Source organism: Procambarus clarkii, chromosome 72, assembly GCF_040958095.1.
Source record: "Procambarus clarkii isolate CNS0578487 chromosome 72, FALCON_Pclarkii_2.0, whole genome shotgun sequence".
In the NCBI taxonomy this organism is placed as follows: domain Eukaryota; kingdom Metazoa; phylum Arthropoda; class Malacostraca; order Decapoda; family Cambaridae; genus Procambarus; species Procambarus clarkii.
This window is the reverse complement of record NC_091221.1, coordinates 377,665-395,311: the sequence shown is the minus strand read 5'-3', so window position 1 is coordinate 395,311 and position 17,647 is coordinate 377,665. Positions and strand designations below refer to the sequence as shown.

Genomic DNA, 17,647 nt, shown 5'->3' with positions numbered 1-17,647 from the left:
CCCACATCAATTCTTCTCGCGGATTTTCAGTGTTTTGTTGGATTTTTGGTGATTTGTCTATACAATTTGTTATTATATATCTCACCATGGGTCCCAAGAAAGCCAGTGGTAAGGATAAAGGCCAGAAAGCTCATGTGAGGATGACAATAGAGGAGAAACAAGAGATCATTCGGAAGCATGAGAACGGTACACGTGTTGTTGAACTTTGTAGGCAGTACAACAAAGCCACATCAACAATATGCACTACACAGTACTTAAGAAGAAAAATAAGATTATGGGTGCTAAAGTAGCAAAAGGAGTAAGAACATTAACGGCACAAAGACCACAAATACTTGAAGAAGTGGAAAAGTTGTTATTAATTTGGATACACGACAAGGAGTTGAGGGGTGATAGTGTTTCGGAGGCCATTATTTGTGAGAAAGCCAGGGTGTTGCACGAAGACCTTCTAAAGAATACCCCTGCAACGAGTGATGCAGATAAGAAAGAGTTTAAGGCAAGCAGGGGCTGGTTTGAAAAATTTAGAAAGAGAAGTGGTATCCATAGTGTTACAAGGCATGGGGTTATGTGATGTGATTATGGAAGGGGACTCCCCTTCCAAACAGTAACTCCTCTCCTCCTTCCCCCTCCTCACCATCTTCCATACGCCTACAGCACTCGACAGCAAGGTAAGTAATAACTGGAACACAGTTTTGTAGGTTTATTTAGATGAATTAGGTAAATTAGGTATAAAAATTTAGTTTGATGTGGGGTTTTTGGGGTAGTCAGGAATGGATTAATTCATTTCCCTTTATTTCTTATGGGGAAATTAACTTCGGAATGCGAGTTTTCGGAAGGCGAGGCGTCTCCAGGAACGGATTAAACTCTTATTCTGAGGTATGCCTGTACACCGCACCTTATAAAAAATGAAATTGAATATGAAAAATAGTAAAAGCTACGTTAACAAAGTTAAATACGCTTACCATTAATTACCACTTGGCACCAGTACCTGAGTGAAGCTCCTAGGACAGGCCCCCATATAATATGTGACGGTAACGCGTTGGTGTTCGGCTGTTCAAAGCTAGGGGTATGGCCTCGTCACATAGAATTAAAAAAAAATAGAAAATCTGGAATTTCGTCTGTGGTAAGGTAAGGAGAAGACACACAAAACACAAGTAAATTTTAACAATGAAATTTTAATTACGTTAAATAAACAAAACATGAATAAAATGGACATACAAATTCGTATAATAAAATCAATCAAAATAATAAGAAGAATTAAATGACAAAATGAAAAGTTACGTTAAGACAAGTGAGTAATAACAAGCTGTGCAATATACAATAAAATGAGAGGTGCAGGAATATTGGCTTTAAGCTATCACCTCTCTCAGTACACGTAAGCCAAAGCTTTAGTATACGAGGAAGAAGTGTTAACCGTATGAAAGCACTGAATATTCTGAGGACTGAGGTCGTGGCGGCCCCAGACATCAAGTAGTATGGTGGGTGAGTGTAGTTGCAGCCAGACCGGCGGCCAATCAGCGAGGAGCCGGCAACAGGACAGGTAGTTTGGCGGTTTGAAGCTGAGCAGGTGTTCCTGGCTGCATACGTTTTGCGCTCTGGCAAACCTTGCTGGTGTTGTTGTCGTTGTTGGACATTTCTTCCATAGTAGTTTTATATATTTGTAACGACGTATTTGTGGAGGGAAGAGCAGGCTCAATCTCTTGAAGGAGATTATCGTCACAATATATATATATATAATATATATAATATATATAATATATATATTATATATATATAATATATATATATATATATATTATATATATATTATATATATATATATTTTATATATATATTATATATATATATTATATATATATTATATATATATATATTTATATATATTTATTTATATATATTTATATATATATATATATATATATATATATATATATATATATATATATATATTTATTTATTTATTTATTTTGTGACGGGAAAGTGTAGAAGTGTAGGTGTTCGGCAGTCCTCCTAATGGCTGGTGTCAATGCCTATCACATTTTAGAAAAAAAAGATCGACTGCTTGGCTGTTGTCTGTGGTAAAGTAAGGGAAGACACGCAAAACACAGTATGAACAATGAAACTTTAATTATGTACAGTGCAAACAAACAAGTAAAAAAATATAACATAAAAATTAAGAACAGAATTAAGAATTAAGGTAGGAGTAGCTGTCTCTACCTCGTAGAGTCTGGAGAGGGCGTCGGCTATGATGTTGTCCGAACCTTTGATGTAGAAGATCACCAGATTAAAATTCTGCAAGTACAGGGCCCAGCGTAGAAGACGTTGATTGCTGAATTGGGCCTGTTGTAGGAACCGCAGGGGATTGTGATCCGAGTAGATGGTAATAGTCCTAGTGTATGTAATAACCTAAATATGTATGTAAATAGTGTATGTATTAACCTAAACCAAACACTTTTACAGTATTACAGGACGATGGAGAGGGGTTCCTTTTCGATAGTGCTGTAGTTCTTCTGGTGAGGTTTCAACTTGTAGCTGTAGTACTGTAGCTAACAGGAAGAACCTCCTCGCCTCATTGTTGCATCAGGACGCCCCCGATGCCGGTACCACTGGCGTCGACATTGATGATGAAGGGTGTCGTGATACCTGGAGAGGCGAGAATGGGATCAGGACATAGCAAAGATTTAAGTTGTTCAAAGGCAACGGTCTGTTGAATGGTCCAATGATACCGTTGCTTGGGGCTGGTCAGATTAATCAATGGTGTCGCTACCGTACTAAAATTCTTCACAAACCTACGATAGTAAGATGCAAGTCCAAGGAAGAGCAGGAGCTGCTTCCTGGTCGTAGGTTGTGGGTAATGCTGGATGGCTTTGGTGTGAATTTTTATAGGAGCTATGCTGCCGCTCCCTATCACATGACCCAGATAATGTACTTTACCTTTGGCAAAGGTGGACTTGCCCAAGTTGATGGTAAGGCCGGCTGTCAGGAGCTTGGAGAACAGTCGTTGCAGCTGGAGCAGATGTTCGCTCCGGGTGTTGGTTGCCACAACGATGTTGTCCAAGTAGGTGTAGGTGTGATCTAGGCCATGGATGACGCGGTTGACAGCTCTCTGGAAGGTGGCCGGGGCGTTACACAGTCCAAAAAGGCGTTCATATCTGTATAAGCCAAAAGGAGTGGTGAAGGCAGATATTAACTTAGCTCTCTCTGTCAGGCTTATTTGGTAATAGCCTTTTAACAAATCAAGTTGAGATAAATATGTTGCATTACCTATTGCGTCAATGATATCATCTATGCGTGGTAAAGGATAAGCATCCTTGACGGTCACAAGATTCAATTTCCTGTAATCGGTACAAAGGCTTACTTTACCGTGCGGTTTCGGCACCAAGATGCAGGGTGAGGCCCAAGGGGACTCACAAGGTGAGGCCAGCCCATGATCCAGAAGGTATTGTAGTTCAGTACGCATAACTTCCTTTTTGTAAGGGCTGAAACAGTAGAAGGGTTGACGAATCGGCCGGGTAGCAGGAAGCAGCTGGATGTCGTGCTGAACCACCTTACACTCCTGGGGATCATCGTTGAACAACTTCTGATGTTCATGAAGAACTTTGATGAGAGGAGCAATATTACTGTCCTGTAAATAGGTAGGTAGATCATTAATACTATAGCGCGCTGGGGAGTTAACTGTATACTACTGTATCTGGAGAATTTGCCATTCGTTTCGGGCGACTGCGCGGCGACACTAAAATGTTTATAATCTTTTCGGTCTGCTCACCTTAATATTCCATGTATGTATTTAAATTTGGTATCAATTTGTTCGCAAGAGAATGCTCTAGAGAAATATATATGTAAAATTTCACCAAACCCGACATGAGACCCGCACCAAATAAAAAACTATGGCAATCGTTAGCCGTGAGCGTCAAACCTCGCTGAAATGTTTATGATCATTTTATAATAATAATAATAATAATTTTTATTTAGGTAAGGTACATACATAAAGAGATTTTACAAAGTTTGTTGGCTTTATAGATAGAGCTAGTACATACAATGCCTAAAGCCACTATTACACAAAGCGTTTCGGGCAGATATTTCGGGCAGATTTCATGTTTGTCAATCCCAGAATTGTGCTACGTCATTAATTTTGGTATCACTGTGACCACAATAACATTCCCTTCACAGACATGTGCATATAAATGTAGAATCATGATCGCAGCCCACCCCGCAAGAGTGTGGGAAGTGGCTGAAGTGTTACCTCTTAAGGCACACCCGACGGCAGATGGCGAAACACCTTTTGAAAAGTGTATATTCTTTTCACTGTCCTGACCTTAATTTTCGATGTACGTACTTAAATTTTGTACCAATATGTTCGCAATAGAATGTTCTAGAAGAACATATGTATAAAATGTCACACAAGGATGCCTTTGACCAGCACCAAATAAAGAAACTTCGTCGATTACACTCGTCGGGTCAACATTTTACAATAGTTTTACCACGAAGATACAAGCGAACTCCGTTCTCCCAAATAGGCTATGTGACTATTAGAGAAAACGAAAATTTAATGGCAAACATGCTTAAATTATCCCCAAGTCGATCGGGTAAGAATTGGATTTTATTTATTTATTTATTTATTTATTTATTTATTTATTTATTTATTTATTTATATACAAGAAGGTACATTGGGTTTGTGAGAATACATTGGATAGTACAGTATATACATTCTTGTAAAGCCACTAGTACGCACAGCGTTTCGGGCAGGTCCTTAATCTAGCAGATAATTTTAAGTAGGTAATTTCAATCAGAATTGATAAATGATAGATACATTACAAGAGAAAAATGAGATGAGAGAGATAAGTAGGTATATTAAAGCACATTGTTATATTAAAGCTCTGATTAAATACATTGACAGCTTGATTAGTAATTTAAACAAGGTTAATAGACACCAAACAGCAGATTGACAGCACATATAAGACAGCAATGATCACAATGGTAAAGATGTTCAGATTGGGTACATAAAGATTGGGAGACTGGGTAGCAAAAGATACAGATAAACAAGATTTATAAATACCATACAACAGATTGGCAGCACATATAAGAAAACAGCAATGATCACAATGGTAAAGATGTACAAATTGGGAACATAAAGGTTGGGAGATTGGGTAGCAATTGATACAGTGCAATTTTAAGGCAAAAAGTGAAAAACTATGAAGATGAAATTAGGTACTTTTTAGTATTGATTTTGAATGATGTAAAAGTTGGACAGCTTTTCAATTCAGTAGGGAGTGAGTTCCATAAACTGGGTCCCTTTATTTGCATAGAGTGTTTACACAGATTAAGTTTAACTCTGGGGATATCAAAGAGATATTTATTTCTGGTGTGGTGATAATGGGTCCTATTACATCTGTCCAAGAAGAGTTTCAGACAAGGATTTGCATTTAAGAACAGGGTTTTGTAAATGTAGTTGACACAAGAGAATTTGTGGAGTGAGATTATGTTTAGCATGTTTAGGGAGTTAAACAAGGGGGCTGTGTGTTGTCTGAAAGCAGAATTTGATATTATTCTGATAGCAGATTTTTGCTGGGTGATGATGGACTTGAGGTGGTTTGCAGTGGTTGAACCCCATGCACAGATACCATAGTTGAGATAGGGATAGATTAGTGCATAATATAGAGAGATGAGAGCAGAGTTAGGAACATAATATCTGATTTTGGAGAGTATACCAACTGTTTTAGAGACTTTCTTAGTTATGTGTTGTATGTGGGTACTGAAGTTGAGTCTCTTGTCTAGGAATATGCCAAGAAACTTTCCATCATTTTTATTGCTAATGTTTACATTGTCAATCTGAAGTTGAATTGCATTTGTAGATTTGCTTCCGAATAGGATGTAGTAGGTCTTTTCTATGTTAAGTGTTAGTTTGTTGGTTGACATCCATAAGTGGACTTTTTTTAGTTCATTATTAACAACACCATTTAGTGTATGTGGGTTGGGGTGGGAGTAGATGAGGGTAGTATCATCAGCAAACAAAATAGGTTTCAGAATGTTAGATACATTAGGCAGATCATTAATGTATATAAGAAAAAGAAGAGGTCCCAAGATGCTGCCCTGTGGCACTCCAACAGTTATTGGTAGAATGGGAGAGATTATATTATTGATGGCTACACATTGGTGTCTATCACTAAGATAGGATTGGATATAGTCTAGTGCATGGCCTCGGATTCCATAATGATGGAGTTTACTTAAGAGGTAATCATGATTAACAGTATCAAAGGCCTTTCTCAGGTCAATGAAGAGTCCAATTGGAAACTCATTTTTGTCAAGAGCTGAGTAAATTATGTCAAGGAGACTAATAATTGCATCGTTGGTACTCTTTTGAGAGCGGAAGCCAAACTGACAGGGGCTAAGAATGTCGAATTTTACGAGATAGGAGTAGAGCTGTTTATAGATAATTTTTTCAAATATTTTTGATAGTATGGGTAGGTTCGATATTGGTCTATAGTTGTTTATGTCTGACGGATTACCTCCTTTATGAACTGGCGTTACTCTTGCTTTTTTAAGGATATCAGGGAAGGTATGACACTCAAGGGATTTGTTGAACAGCAGAGCTATAGGTGGCGCAAGGGCGTGGGAGGCGCTCTTGTATACAATGGATGGGATTTCACTGATGTTCCCAGCTTTGGTTTTTAGTGAGTGTATGATGGACACAACATCTGTCGGGCTGACTGGTGAGAGGAGAAGAGAGTTTGGATAGCTGCCTGAGAGATATGTGTTGATATGTGTCTGAGTCTGTGGGATTTTACTTGCAAGGTTAGCACCAATCGATGAAAAGAAGCTATTAAATTCATTCGCCATTTCTAAGTCAGATGACAGTGTAAGGCCATCCTTAGAGAGTGTTATCTGGTTGTGGGAGTGTTGTTTAGTTCCCAGGATGTTAGAGATGGTATTCCATGTGCTTTTCATGTTGCCTTTTGCTTCTTTGAATCTAGTCTCATAATATGAAAGTTTTGCTTTTCTTATGATACTGGTAAGCACTGACGAGTACCTTTTAACTACTTCCACTGAAACTAGGCCACTCCTAAATTTCTTTTCGTATTCATGTTTTTTGTTGATTGATTTAATTATGCCACTTGTGAGCCACGGGTTATTTTTTCTTTTATCAGTTACTTGTTTGGTAAGGAGGGTGAGTGAGTGTTGTAGAGGCTTAGAGTTTTGGAGAGAAAGAGGTTAGTTGATGAGTTTATATCCTGTGAATTATTAAATTCAGATTCGCAGTTAATATTGTGGAGAGCATTAGAGAGATTGCCTAAAGCTAATTCACTATGTAGCCTGAATGAAAGTTTTTTGGTTTCTGGTGATGTTGTGTCAATGTTTGCTATGAGGAAAGTAGGATAGTGGTCAGTTGTTCTGTCATAAATTACCCCAGATGTAAGGGGAGCTGTTATATTAGTCCATATGTGATCCAGGGTAGTGGCAGATGTTTGAGTGACTCGGGTGGGCTTGGTGATTGTGGGGATTAGCATACAGGAGTGCATGCTGTTACGGAAATAGTCAACTTGAGGGTTGTTTTGAAGACCCAGGTCAATATTGAAATCACCTCCCAGAATGATGTGATTTTTGTTGAGATTGTTATTTATGATAAGATTCCTTACGTTGCCTGAGAATGAAGCTATGTTGGTATTAGGAAATCTATAGATGGCACCGATTATCAGGGAGGATTTAAGGGATTTACTGGAGAACTTGGCAAAGGTATATTCACAATAGTCGTCTCTATCACTAATGACACTATTGCAAGTGAAGGTATCTTTGTAATATATTGCTGTGCCACCTTTTTTATTAGGCCTGCAGTTATGAATGGCTTTATAACCAGCTAAATTGTAGAGTTGGGTATAGTCATTACTTAGCCAAGTTTCTGTTAAAATGATGAAAGATAATTTAGTACCTAGTGCTGTAAGAAGTGCATTTATATCATCAAAATGTTTACCAAGTGACCTAACATTTTGGTTGTAAACTGATAAGCAGGTGCTATTTAGGAGTTTGTTTTTTGCAAGATTTGCTGTGTAATACCTGCAATAATGATGATCAATGTGCTGATTTGTGTGGATATGGGACAGAAGATTTCGATCAGGATCAATATCAGTAAGCATATAGATAAGAATGTCACGATACAATAAGATAAGCAATTACAGGAACAGATGAAAACTAAATCTGCTGTAAAATAGAAAGTAATTATAGCAAAACACAACAATATAATAATATAACAATACAATAAGAGCTTACAAAGTATTGAGTCTGCTAAAATTAGAGAATAATTATGGCAAAACACGGTTATGGTTTGGTGAAGAGAACAAAAAAATCAGTAGAGACTGTCAAGATGAATATATATAAAAAAAAAAAAAAATTGACAAATGATAATTGTAAAGTAAAATAATCTTAAAGATAATAAATTTTAATTAGCTTAGTTTTAACCTAAATTGGAATGAACTTAATTAAAAGAACAAAATGAGATCAATTATTGATTTCAATAAATGACATAGATCAATACAATTAAATTTACAATTTAAATGGAATAGGGTAAGATTAGATTTAGGAGTAAAATTTTACAATGAAACTGAGGTAGATGCTTGCATAAGTGCATGGAGACTTGATGGATTATTTAGGAAATTATATGAATGAGAGAACATTAGGTAAATGGTAAGGGAGAGACAGCACCTTAGACAAAGTTAGATTAAGTTAGGTTAGGCTCAGGCACTGAACGAGTTATGTTCATGTTATGAACATTTATGTATAAATGTTTATTGATACACAACAATGATCAATCGATCACTCTATCAGTCCTAGAACGCATACGTCTGTAGGTAATCCAGCCTACGTCTGTAACTCTAAACTTCAGTATAAAACACTCCTTGACGTAAGAATGCAAACAACCACTCACCTCTCACTGTGTCTTGCACGCTAATGACAACCAAACACTATCAACTCCTTACAATTAATCCACCAGAACTTCCCTTCCACCTCTGGAAGTTCACTACCCTGATATCTTCAGGTTCTTCTGGGCTTAACTACCAGGATCCTCTGCAGCTCCTCCAGGCTGCTATCATGAAGTTTCCTTGAGCAACTACGGTGCTTCACCCTTCTGCTAGGGTCCTCCACATCTCTCTTGGCTGCTACACCATGAAGTTCCCTCGAGCAACTATGGTGCTTCTCCACCTCTACAGAAGCACGTGACACTCCTCTTTACTGCTTCTTCTCACAGCTCGAGGTCCTCGCCTCCACTACCTTAGAGTCTCATCAACTACTTCATCTGTGCTGGCTTCGACGTTCTCAGCAACTTCTTCCCCAAAGACAAACCTGCAACCCATCGACACTCCAATAAAAATGTTTCCCCTTTAACACATAAACAAAAAATAATCACACAATATGTTTGCCTCAAACCTCTATCTGTCCTCTACATACAGTGAGAGTGGACTCCCCCGTTTTGGGCGGGTCCATACTCCACCTCGACCGGTGGGCCTCACTCACTCCGGGAGGGGCCTTCGCCGTCGGGAGCTCTCAGTCACCTGCCAGCCCTCAGAGTGGGTGGACGTCGCTCCGTGTTCCTCCCTCTCCACTCTCTTATTTTAGGCTTTCTGCCTTATCAAAACATGTCTAACTTATAAATAAACATCGCTACTGTCGCTGGGCACACGACCAACTACAAGCAATCACTACGAACTGGCTTAACTCGTGCTTTCCACAAATTGTTTAGTCGAGGGCGCGCCTCCCTCTGACGGAGCTTGGTCAGGGCGCTGCCACGGCCCACGATAATGTCTCTGGGCGGTTTAATACTCTCCTCGTCGACCAGGACTTGAGACCACAACGTTCCCAGCTCAGTTCCACAGCTGGCATGTCTACACACTTCTCTTCTCTTGGAGATATATCACTAGGGGTTCCCTTCTGACGGGAGCTCAACGGAGCGCGGCTTTCCCCCTGCGATGTCTGGCCTCAAGTGAGGTCAAAGCCCTCCAGAAACGAGCCTCACGCCTCCAGCAAAATATCCACATCTTCTAGCAAGTCATTTATCTGTTTTCTTCTTCATTGCCCATAATCTCAAATTGTTATATATATCCAAGCAACTATTTTACATATGTGTTATCACCTCAATATTTGCTAGACCTTCTATTCTCTTTGCTAGACCATTTGTGTTCCTCACGTGTGCCCCAAAGAATGAGGTGATTTGGTAAAATGCTGTGCCCAAGATTACCATCCGAGTGCCGGCGGTGGGGTGGTTCAAATAGCTTCGGCTATCACCTCATTATGTCCGGTCGTGATGGTCAAGTGGATTAAGGCGTCTTGTACATACCAGTTGCGTTGCTCCTGGGAGTATGGGTTCGAGTCACTTCTGGGGTGTGAGTTTTCAGTTGCATATTGTCCTGGGGACCATTCAGGCTTGTTCGCATTTGTGTTCCTCACGTGTGCCCCAAAGAATGAGGTGATTTGGTAAAATGCTGTGCCCAAGATTACCATCCGAGTGCCGGCGGTGGGGTGGTTCAAATAGCTTCGGCTATCACCTCATTATGTCCGGTCGTGATGGTCAAGTGGATTGGGTTCATAAAAGTTGTTCTAGTGCAATGAAAATTTATTGACGTGTTACACGTGAAGAGGGCTGCAAGTGGTCCAAGTTTCAGCATCGCAGCCTAAATAGAGAGGGAGAAAAAAAAAAAAAACTTTTTTTAACCATTTTTTTACATGTTTTAAAGTTGATATAACAAATACAAATATCAACTGATATTATTTCTATGATACTCAGCTATCACAATACTATATAATAAAGGTTGTCTAGTGGCATTATTATCCCAAACCTATTTAGTGCAATAATACAAATTTTCAAAGTTCACCCAAAAAATTATGCAACAAAATGATGTTTATAAATATATATAAAATCAATAAATGATCTTAGGGGAAATATATAACTTGAGTTTTTAGAGGCACAGACTCTACATATAATGTGCAAGTTCCATGTAAATTGAATAATAAATAAAAAAGTTATTCAACCATATAGTTGCAAATTAGTTACCTGTAAAAAATGAAGGTCAAAGTTCAGCCACCTTTGGCTGAGGTTGATGAACTACCAATTTCAATCAAAATTACCACCCTTGTAGATTGGCATTCCTTCAGTAAGGTGTGTAAGTTCCATGAAGATTGCCTGATAAAAAAAAAAAAAAAAAATTATTAAAAAAAAAAAATTAAAAAAAAAAAATAAAAAAAATTAAAAAAAAGACAGCAGCTTTATATTTACAATTATTTATGATATAGTATCAAGATATAAAACATAATACATACTAACCTAATATAATTGGTCTGAAATATGCAACATCTTGCAACATCAAGAGGGAGAACGTCTTGAGTTGCAGGTCTAAGATCTTGAGTGGCAGGTGCCGCAGGTGGTGTGGCAGGTGCCGCAGGTGGTGTGGCATGTGCAGCAGGAGGTGTGGCAGGTGCCACAGAGGTGTGGCAGGTGCCACAGGAGGTGTGGGTGCCTGGGTGTGAGGCGAGGTAGTGTGTTGTGGGGGCGGGAGGCTGCCCTCTCTCTTCACTCAAGGGAACTCTTGTTTTGCCTCAGTGTGGCTTTACGCTCCTTCTTTACTTGGCTAACGCGTAGAGCTCTTGCCTTTAGAGCTTTCTTCTTGTCCGATACTATATCCATTGTGCAGTATATGCAAGAAAATACGATCTGTGCGAGCGCGTCAGGCATGCGACCGCCGGCACAGACACTGAGAGGGTGACTAAGCCAGTAAATCGGATTATAGCCCCTCCCTCTCACAGAAGACAGTTGCCAGCGAGTGTGTTTATAATTTGTATATGCATAACAAGATATTCTCCACTCTATTGCGAAATACTAGACGCTTACAACGTATGACGCATCACCCTACGGCGCACCCGAGCCGCGAGGACCAGATTTCGGGCAATTGCGGCTGGAAAATTTGCTGTAATTACGTTATTTATTATCATAACATTAAACGGTTTGCACCACGGTGTTGCCAGAACGTTGTAGTATTTTTATAAATTTTTCGTGTTTGGCCGAATTTTTTCGGCCAAACAATGATAACGCCCTCTTAAGGCGTCTTGTACATACCAGTTGCGTTGCTCCTGGGAGTATGGGTTCGAGTCACTTCTGGGGTGTGAGTTTTCAGTTATATATATATATATATATATATATATATATATATATATATATATATATATATATATATATATATAATATGTGTGTGTTATATTGTTATATAAGTGTGTGTTTTCTGTAAACTGTAGCATTGCAATAAAATCAAATAAAAAAAATAATAGGGTGGTAGGAGAGGAAAAGATTAAAGTATTCAGTGAGAATCCACAAGGTCTTCTCTGAACACTATTTATTTTCTTCTTCGAGGATGTGGGTCCCTCTAATTAAACCAGTGGTGGTACCCCTAAATATATATATATATATATATATATATATATATATATATATATATATATATATAAATATATAGAGAAGGGAGTACCACCTCTGGCTGGAAGAAGGGGGACCCATAGCCTCGGAGGAAACCACACATAACGCATTGGAGGGAATGTAGGTCCCCTCCAATACAGTTTCTGTGTGCTTTTCTCCTACCACCCCCTTCCCTTTTATTTTTTCCTTTATTGTGTATTTAAAGGTTACAAAACATACAAGACAAATGCCTAAAGGTTATGGATCTCTTGAAGCTCCTCCGCTTCTGGACAGGAACCGAGGACGCAGCAAGCATTTCCCCTCTGGATCGCCACACTGAGACGCTGAAATAAAAAACTGGAAGCCCTTGGGTCTCTGGTGACATCAATGAGCTTGGACCCCAATTCCTTGAGAAATCCCAAGGCTTGCTTGCCCCAGGGGCCATGCGTCTCAGACGCTATGGGAACAAAGGTATTGACCTTCCAATCGCCTGTACTTGAGTGATTTTGCTGTTTCCCTGTGGTTGGCCGCCCCACCTGCTTGATCAGCTCCGAAGTGTACATAGGTGTCAGCCAGGGTGGATACACATGTGTAGTCCCACACCAACTGTCTACCCTCCTTCCATGAGTATATGGTGATGCCATCAGGGCGAAGTGCTGGGAAATCCGGGTTTTGGACCCCTAGGATGCGAGGTTCTCTCTCCGCTGGGCACCCAGCTGAGACGAGGCTTCTCTTGATGATGTCATTTACCTCGTTGTGTCTTGCATGCCAGCCCTTTGTGCTTCCGCAATGCAACCCATGCAGTCCGTATTGGTCTGCTTCCACCCTGTTGCAAATACACTTGTATTCAGTGTGAATTGGGGCACCAAGGCGGAGGGCCACTGCTACACGAAGGGATTCTGGATCTAGGCGCGTGCCCATTGCAGACATGGGTACTGCCAGGAGGAAGTCTCCTGCATGGGGGGCACGCACTGCTCTGAGGCGGGCTTTCTCCTTGTCTGATGTTGCGATGCTTAGCATGGCATCAGCTACTTTTTCCACTAGAGGGTGGTCCCAGCCGGACTGTTTGTGTTGTTTTGTTGGCTCTATAATGGTTGCTGGGGCTGCAAGAACATTCCACTGATTTGAACATTCAGTGAAAGCAGGATCGTGTATTCCTGCTGAATCTCTCAGGGTTGCAGGTAAAATATCTCTGACGAGGTCGTGCGATGCATGAGAGGAGGAAAGGAAGGCTGGTAGAGCAATTTGGGAGGCTGTGCGGACACCAAGGCCGCCGAGTCTTACAGGAAGGGTTGCTTGCTCCCACTGAGAGTCGTCCAATGGCAGGTTCAGGACTTTCACCAGCATGGACCTCAGAAGGGTGTCATACACATTTAACTTAGGGCTGCTGTAGGATGGAGAACATCTCAGAAAGTAGGTCAACTTAGGGAGAGACAGGCATCTTGTAAGGAGAAAGAGAGCATCATGGGCATCAATTTTGTCAATCCTGTCCTGCATTCTCTTTATGTCAGTGATTTTTGCAGCCAGGACCTCCTCGATTGCTCGTGGGCCAATGGGGGCACCCAGGAGAGTGCAGTCCGGTGGCTCGACAACGAGAATGTCTGGAAGAGCATTTTGTATTTGCCCAGTGATGTCTGGGTTGCGGGAGATTATTTCACATTTGGATGCATTGAGAATGAGGCCTAAGGCTGCTCCCTGCTCCTGGATTTTCCTTATATCCCCCAAAATGGTTTCCGGAGTTCCAGCTAGAGTGCCATCATCCAGGTACCAGATGTTTAGCTCGCTTGTCAGACTATCAGTGACCTCTTTGATAGCTAGGCAGAAAAGGAGGGGGGCTAAGGGGTCACCTTGTTGGACACATTCACAGGAGTTTATTTCATGCTCTCCAAAAAGAAGCTTAGAGTCCCCACTGTAGCACGATCGGATGAATGGGTAAAGGGGACGGAAATGGTTGTGTACAGCCCTGAGGACAGCGTCTCGTCTGACTTGATTGAAGGCATTTTGGAAGTCAAGCTTTACTAGTGCCTTCTGGTCCGGGAGATCAACAATGTAAGCCCGCGCTGCATGTGCTGCAGCTTCACAACTTAGGGGAATCCCAAACCCGAGCTGATGAGGTTTCAGCAAGGTGGCTGCTTCCTGGCTGATAGATCTCACTGCAGCCTTAGCTACAAGGCGTCGGAGGGTGTTGCCAACGGCAATGGGCCTGATACCCCTATCCTTCTTCTTTAGAGCACAGAGTGCTGCATAGGTGTCTAAGACAGACAGGCCTGATGTCCTCAGGGATGCCGCCAGCCAAACACATGTTGGAGAATCTGGTAAGTTCCACTAGAAGGTCCTTTGCAGCATCTCCAAGCACCGGGTTCAGCATTTGTTTGATGTGCTGGGGTCTTAGGCCTGTAAAGCCCCCTGCTGAACCTGTTGGGAAAGACATAGCTGCTTTGTACACCTCAGATTCTCGAACAGTCAAGGGTTCTATGCCAGCATTGTTTTCCTGGGGATCTAATTTTTTCTCTTTCTCTCTCTCTCTCTCTCTCTATATATATATATATATATATATATATATATATATATATATATATATATATATATATGTCATACCTAGTAGCCAGAATGCACTTCTCTGCCTACTATGCAAGGCCCGATTTGCCTAATAAGCCAAGTTTTCCTGAATTAATATATTTTCTCTAATTTTTGTCTTATGAAATGATAAAGCTACCCATTTCATTATGTATGAAGTAATTTTTTTTTATTGGAGTTAAAATTAACGTAGATATATGACCGAACCTAACCAACCCTACCTAACCTAACCTAACCTAACCTATTTCTATTGGTTAGGTTAGGTAGCCGAAAAAGTTAGGTTAGGTAGGTTAGGTAGTCGAAAAACAATTCATGAAAACTTAGCTTATTAGGCAAATCGGGCCTTGCATAGTAGGCTGAGAGGTGCGTTCTGGCTACTAGGTACGACATATATATATATATATATATATATGACAATGTCAGACCACGGAGGAAAAATGAAACAGGAAATTTCCTTAAGTACTTTCGTATATTAAATACATCTTCAGAAGGTCATTTTACAGATCGAGTGATGGGTATAAATAGGCAGGAAGGAGTGGTGAAGTAAGGTGAGGTACAATACTTGGACAACGCAGAAGGCCCATTGGCCCATCAGATGCACCCAATTGGCACATCCGATGTAGCACAATGGCCCATCTGATACAGCAGACATACAAGCATTCTTTATGTTATAATTACCTATATATTATGCTTGTATGTCTGCTGTATCAGATGGGCCATTGTGCTACAATAAGTATATAAAACCCCGCTTGGGTACGAATGGAACATTGTGTGAAAATTTCAAAGCAATCGGTGAAGAACTTTCGGAGATTAGCGATATTGAGCAAACGAACATTTACATATATATATATATATATATATATATATATATATATATATATATATATATATATATATATATATATATATATATGTGTGTATATCACGAAAATAAACACGTGATTAAGAATGTGACAATGTCAGACCACGGAGGAAAAATGAAACAGGAAATTTCCTTAAGTACTTTCGTATATTAAATACATCTTCAGAAGGTCATTTTACAGATCGAGTGATGGGTATAAATAGGCAGGAAGGAGTGGTGAAGTAAGGTGAGGTACAATACTTGGACAACGCAGAAGGCCCATTGGCCCATCAGATGCACCCAATTGGCACATCCGATGTAGCACAATGGCCCATCTGATACAGCAGACATACAAGCATTCTTTATGTTATAATTACCTATATATTATGCTTGTATGTCTGCTGTATCAGATGGGCCATTGTGCTACAATAAGTATATAAAACCCCGCTTGGGTACGAATGGAACATTGTGTGAAAATTTCAAAGCAATCGGTGAAGAACTTTCGGAGATTAGCGATATTGAGCAAACGAACATTTACATATATATATATATATATATATATATATATATATATATATATATATATATATATATATATATATATATATATATATATGTGTGTATATCACGAAAATAAACACGTGATTAAGAATGTGACAATGTCAGACCACGGAGGAAAAATGAAACAGGAAATTTCCTTAAGTACTTTCGTATATTAAATACATCTTCAGAAGGTCATTTTACAGATCGAGTGATGGGTATAAATAGGCAGGAAGGAGTGGTGAAGTAAGGTGAGGTACAATACTTGGACAACGCAGAAGGCCCATTGGCCCATCAGATGCACCCAATTGGCACATCCGATGTAGCACAATGGCCCATCTGATACAGCAGACATACAAGCATTCTTTATGTTATAATTACCTATATATTATGCTTGTATGTCTGCTGTATCAGATGGGCCATTGTGCTACATCGGATGTGCCAATTGGGTGCATCTGATGGGCCAATGGGCCTTCTGCGTTGTCCAAGTATTGTACCTCACCTTACTTCACCACTCCTTCCTGCCTATTTATACCCATCACTCGATCTGTAAAATGACCTTCTGAAGATGTATTTAATATACGAAAGTACTTAAGGAAATTTCCTGTTTCATTTTTCCTCCGTGGTCTGACATTGTCACATTCTTAATCACGTGTTTATTTTCGTGATATACACACATATATATATATATATATATATATATATATATATATATATATATATATATATATATATATATATATGTAAATGTTCGTTTGCTCAATATCGCTAATCTCCGAAAGTTCTTCACCGATTGCTTTGAAATTTTCACACAATGTTCCATTCGTACCCAAGCGGGGTTTTATATACTTATTATGTAGGTGTCACGTCTGTGTCGGAAAAAAACATGCTTTTTCTGAAAAACTGGGTTTTTCATGTGCTTTTCCTGTGAGTGAAATCTTCGAAACCTCTTTACCGATTGCTTTGAAATTTTTACACAACGTTGCATTCGAATAGGAGCGTGTTTTTATATACTTACTGTATACACACCTCACCTGTGACAGGAAAAAAACATGTTTTTTTTAAAAAACAGCGCCATCTGTTAGACGTAAAACCAACACACGCTCTTATCTCCAAAACTTCTTCACCAATTGCTTTGAAATTTTGACACAACTTTCCATTCGAATACAAACGTTTTTTTATTTACCTACTATATAGATGCCACACTTGTGATGGGTGAAAACATTTTTTTTTAAACAGTGCCATCTGTTGCACGTAATAGC

The 17,647-nt window shown here is 39.7% G+C and overlaps 1 protein-coding gene and 1 long non-coding RNA gene across 2 annotated transcripts; both read right to left on the bottom strand.

Annotated features, from left to right (window-relative positions):
• Positions 1–2,566: 2,566 nt before the first annotated feature.
• LOC138356404 (uncharacterized) lies at positions 2,567–10,225 on the bottom strand. Its single transcript, XM_069312541.1, has 3 exons — positions 10,118–10,225; positions 3,409–3,622; positions 2,567–2,901 (listed from the first exon to the last, which is right to left on the bottom strand). The coding sequence occupies exons 1-3, from the start codon at positions 10,223–10,225 to the stop codon at positions 2,567–2,569; spliced, it is 657 nt and encodes a 218-aa protein (XP_069168642.1).
• Positions 10,226–10,576: 351 nt separating this feature from the next.
• Positions 10,577–12,121, bottom strand: LOC138356364 (uncharacterized). The gene is made up of 2 exons (XR_011224384.1): positions 11,036–12,121; positions 10,577–10,655 (listed from the first exon to the last, which is right to left on the bottom strand). It is a non-coding gene; the product is annotated as an uncharacterized lncRNA (long non-coding RNA).
• Positions 12,122–17,647: the final 5,526 nt, after the last annotated feature.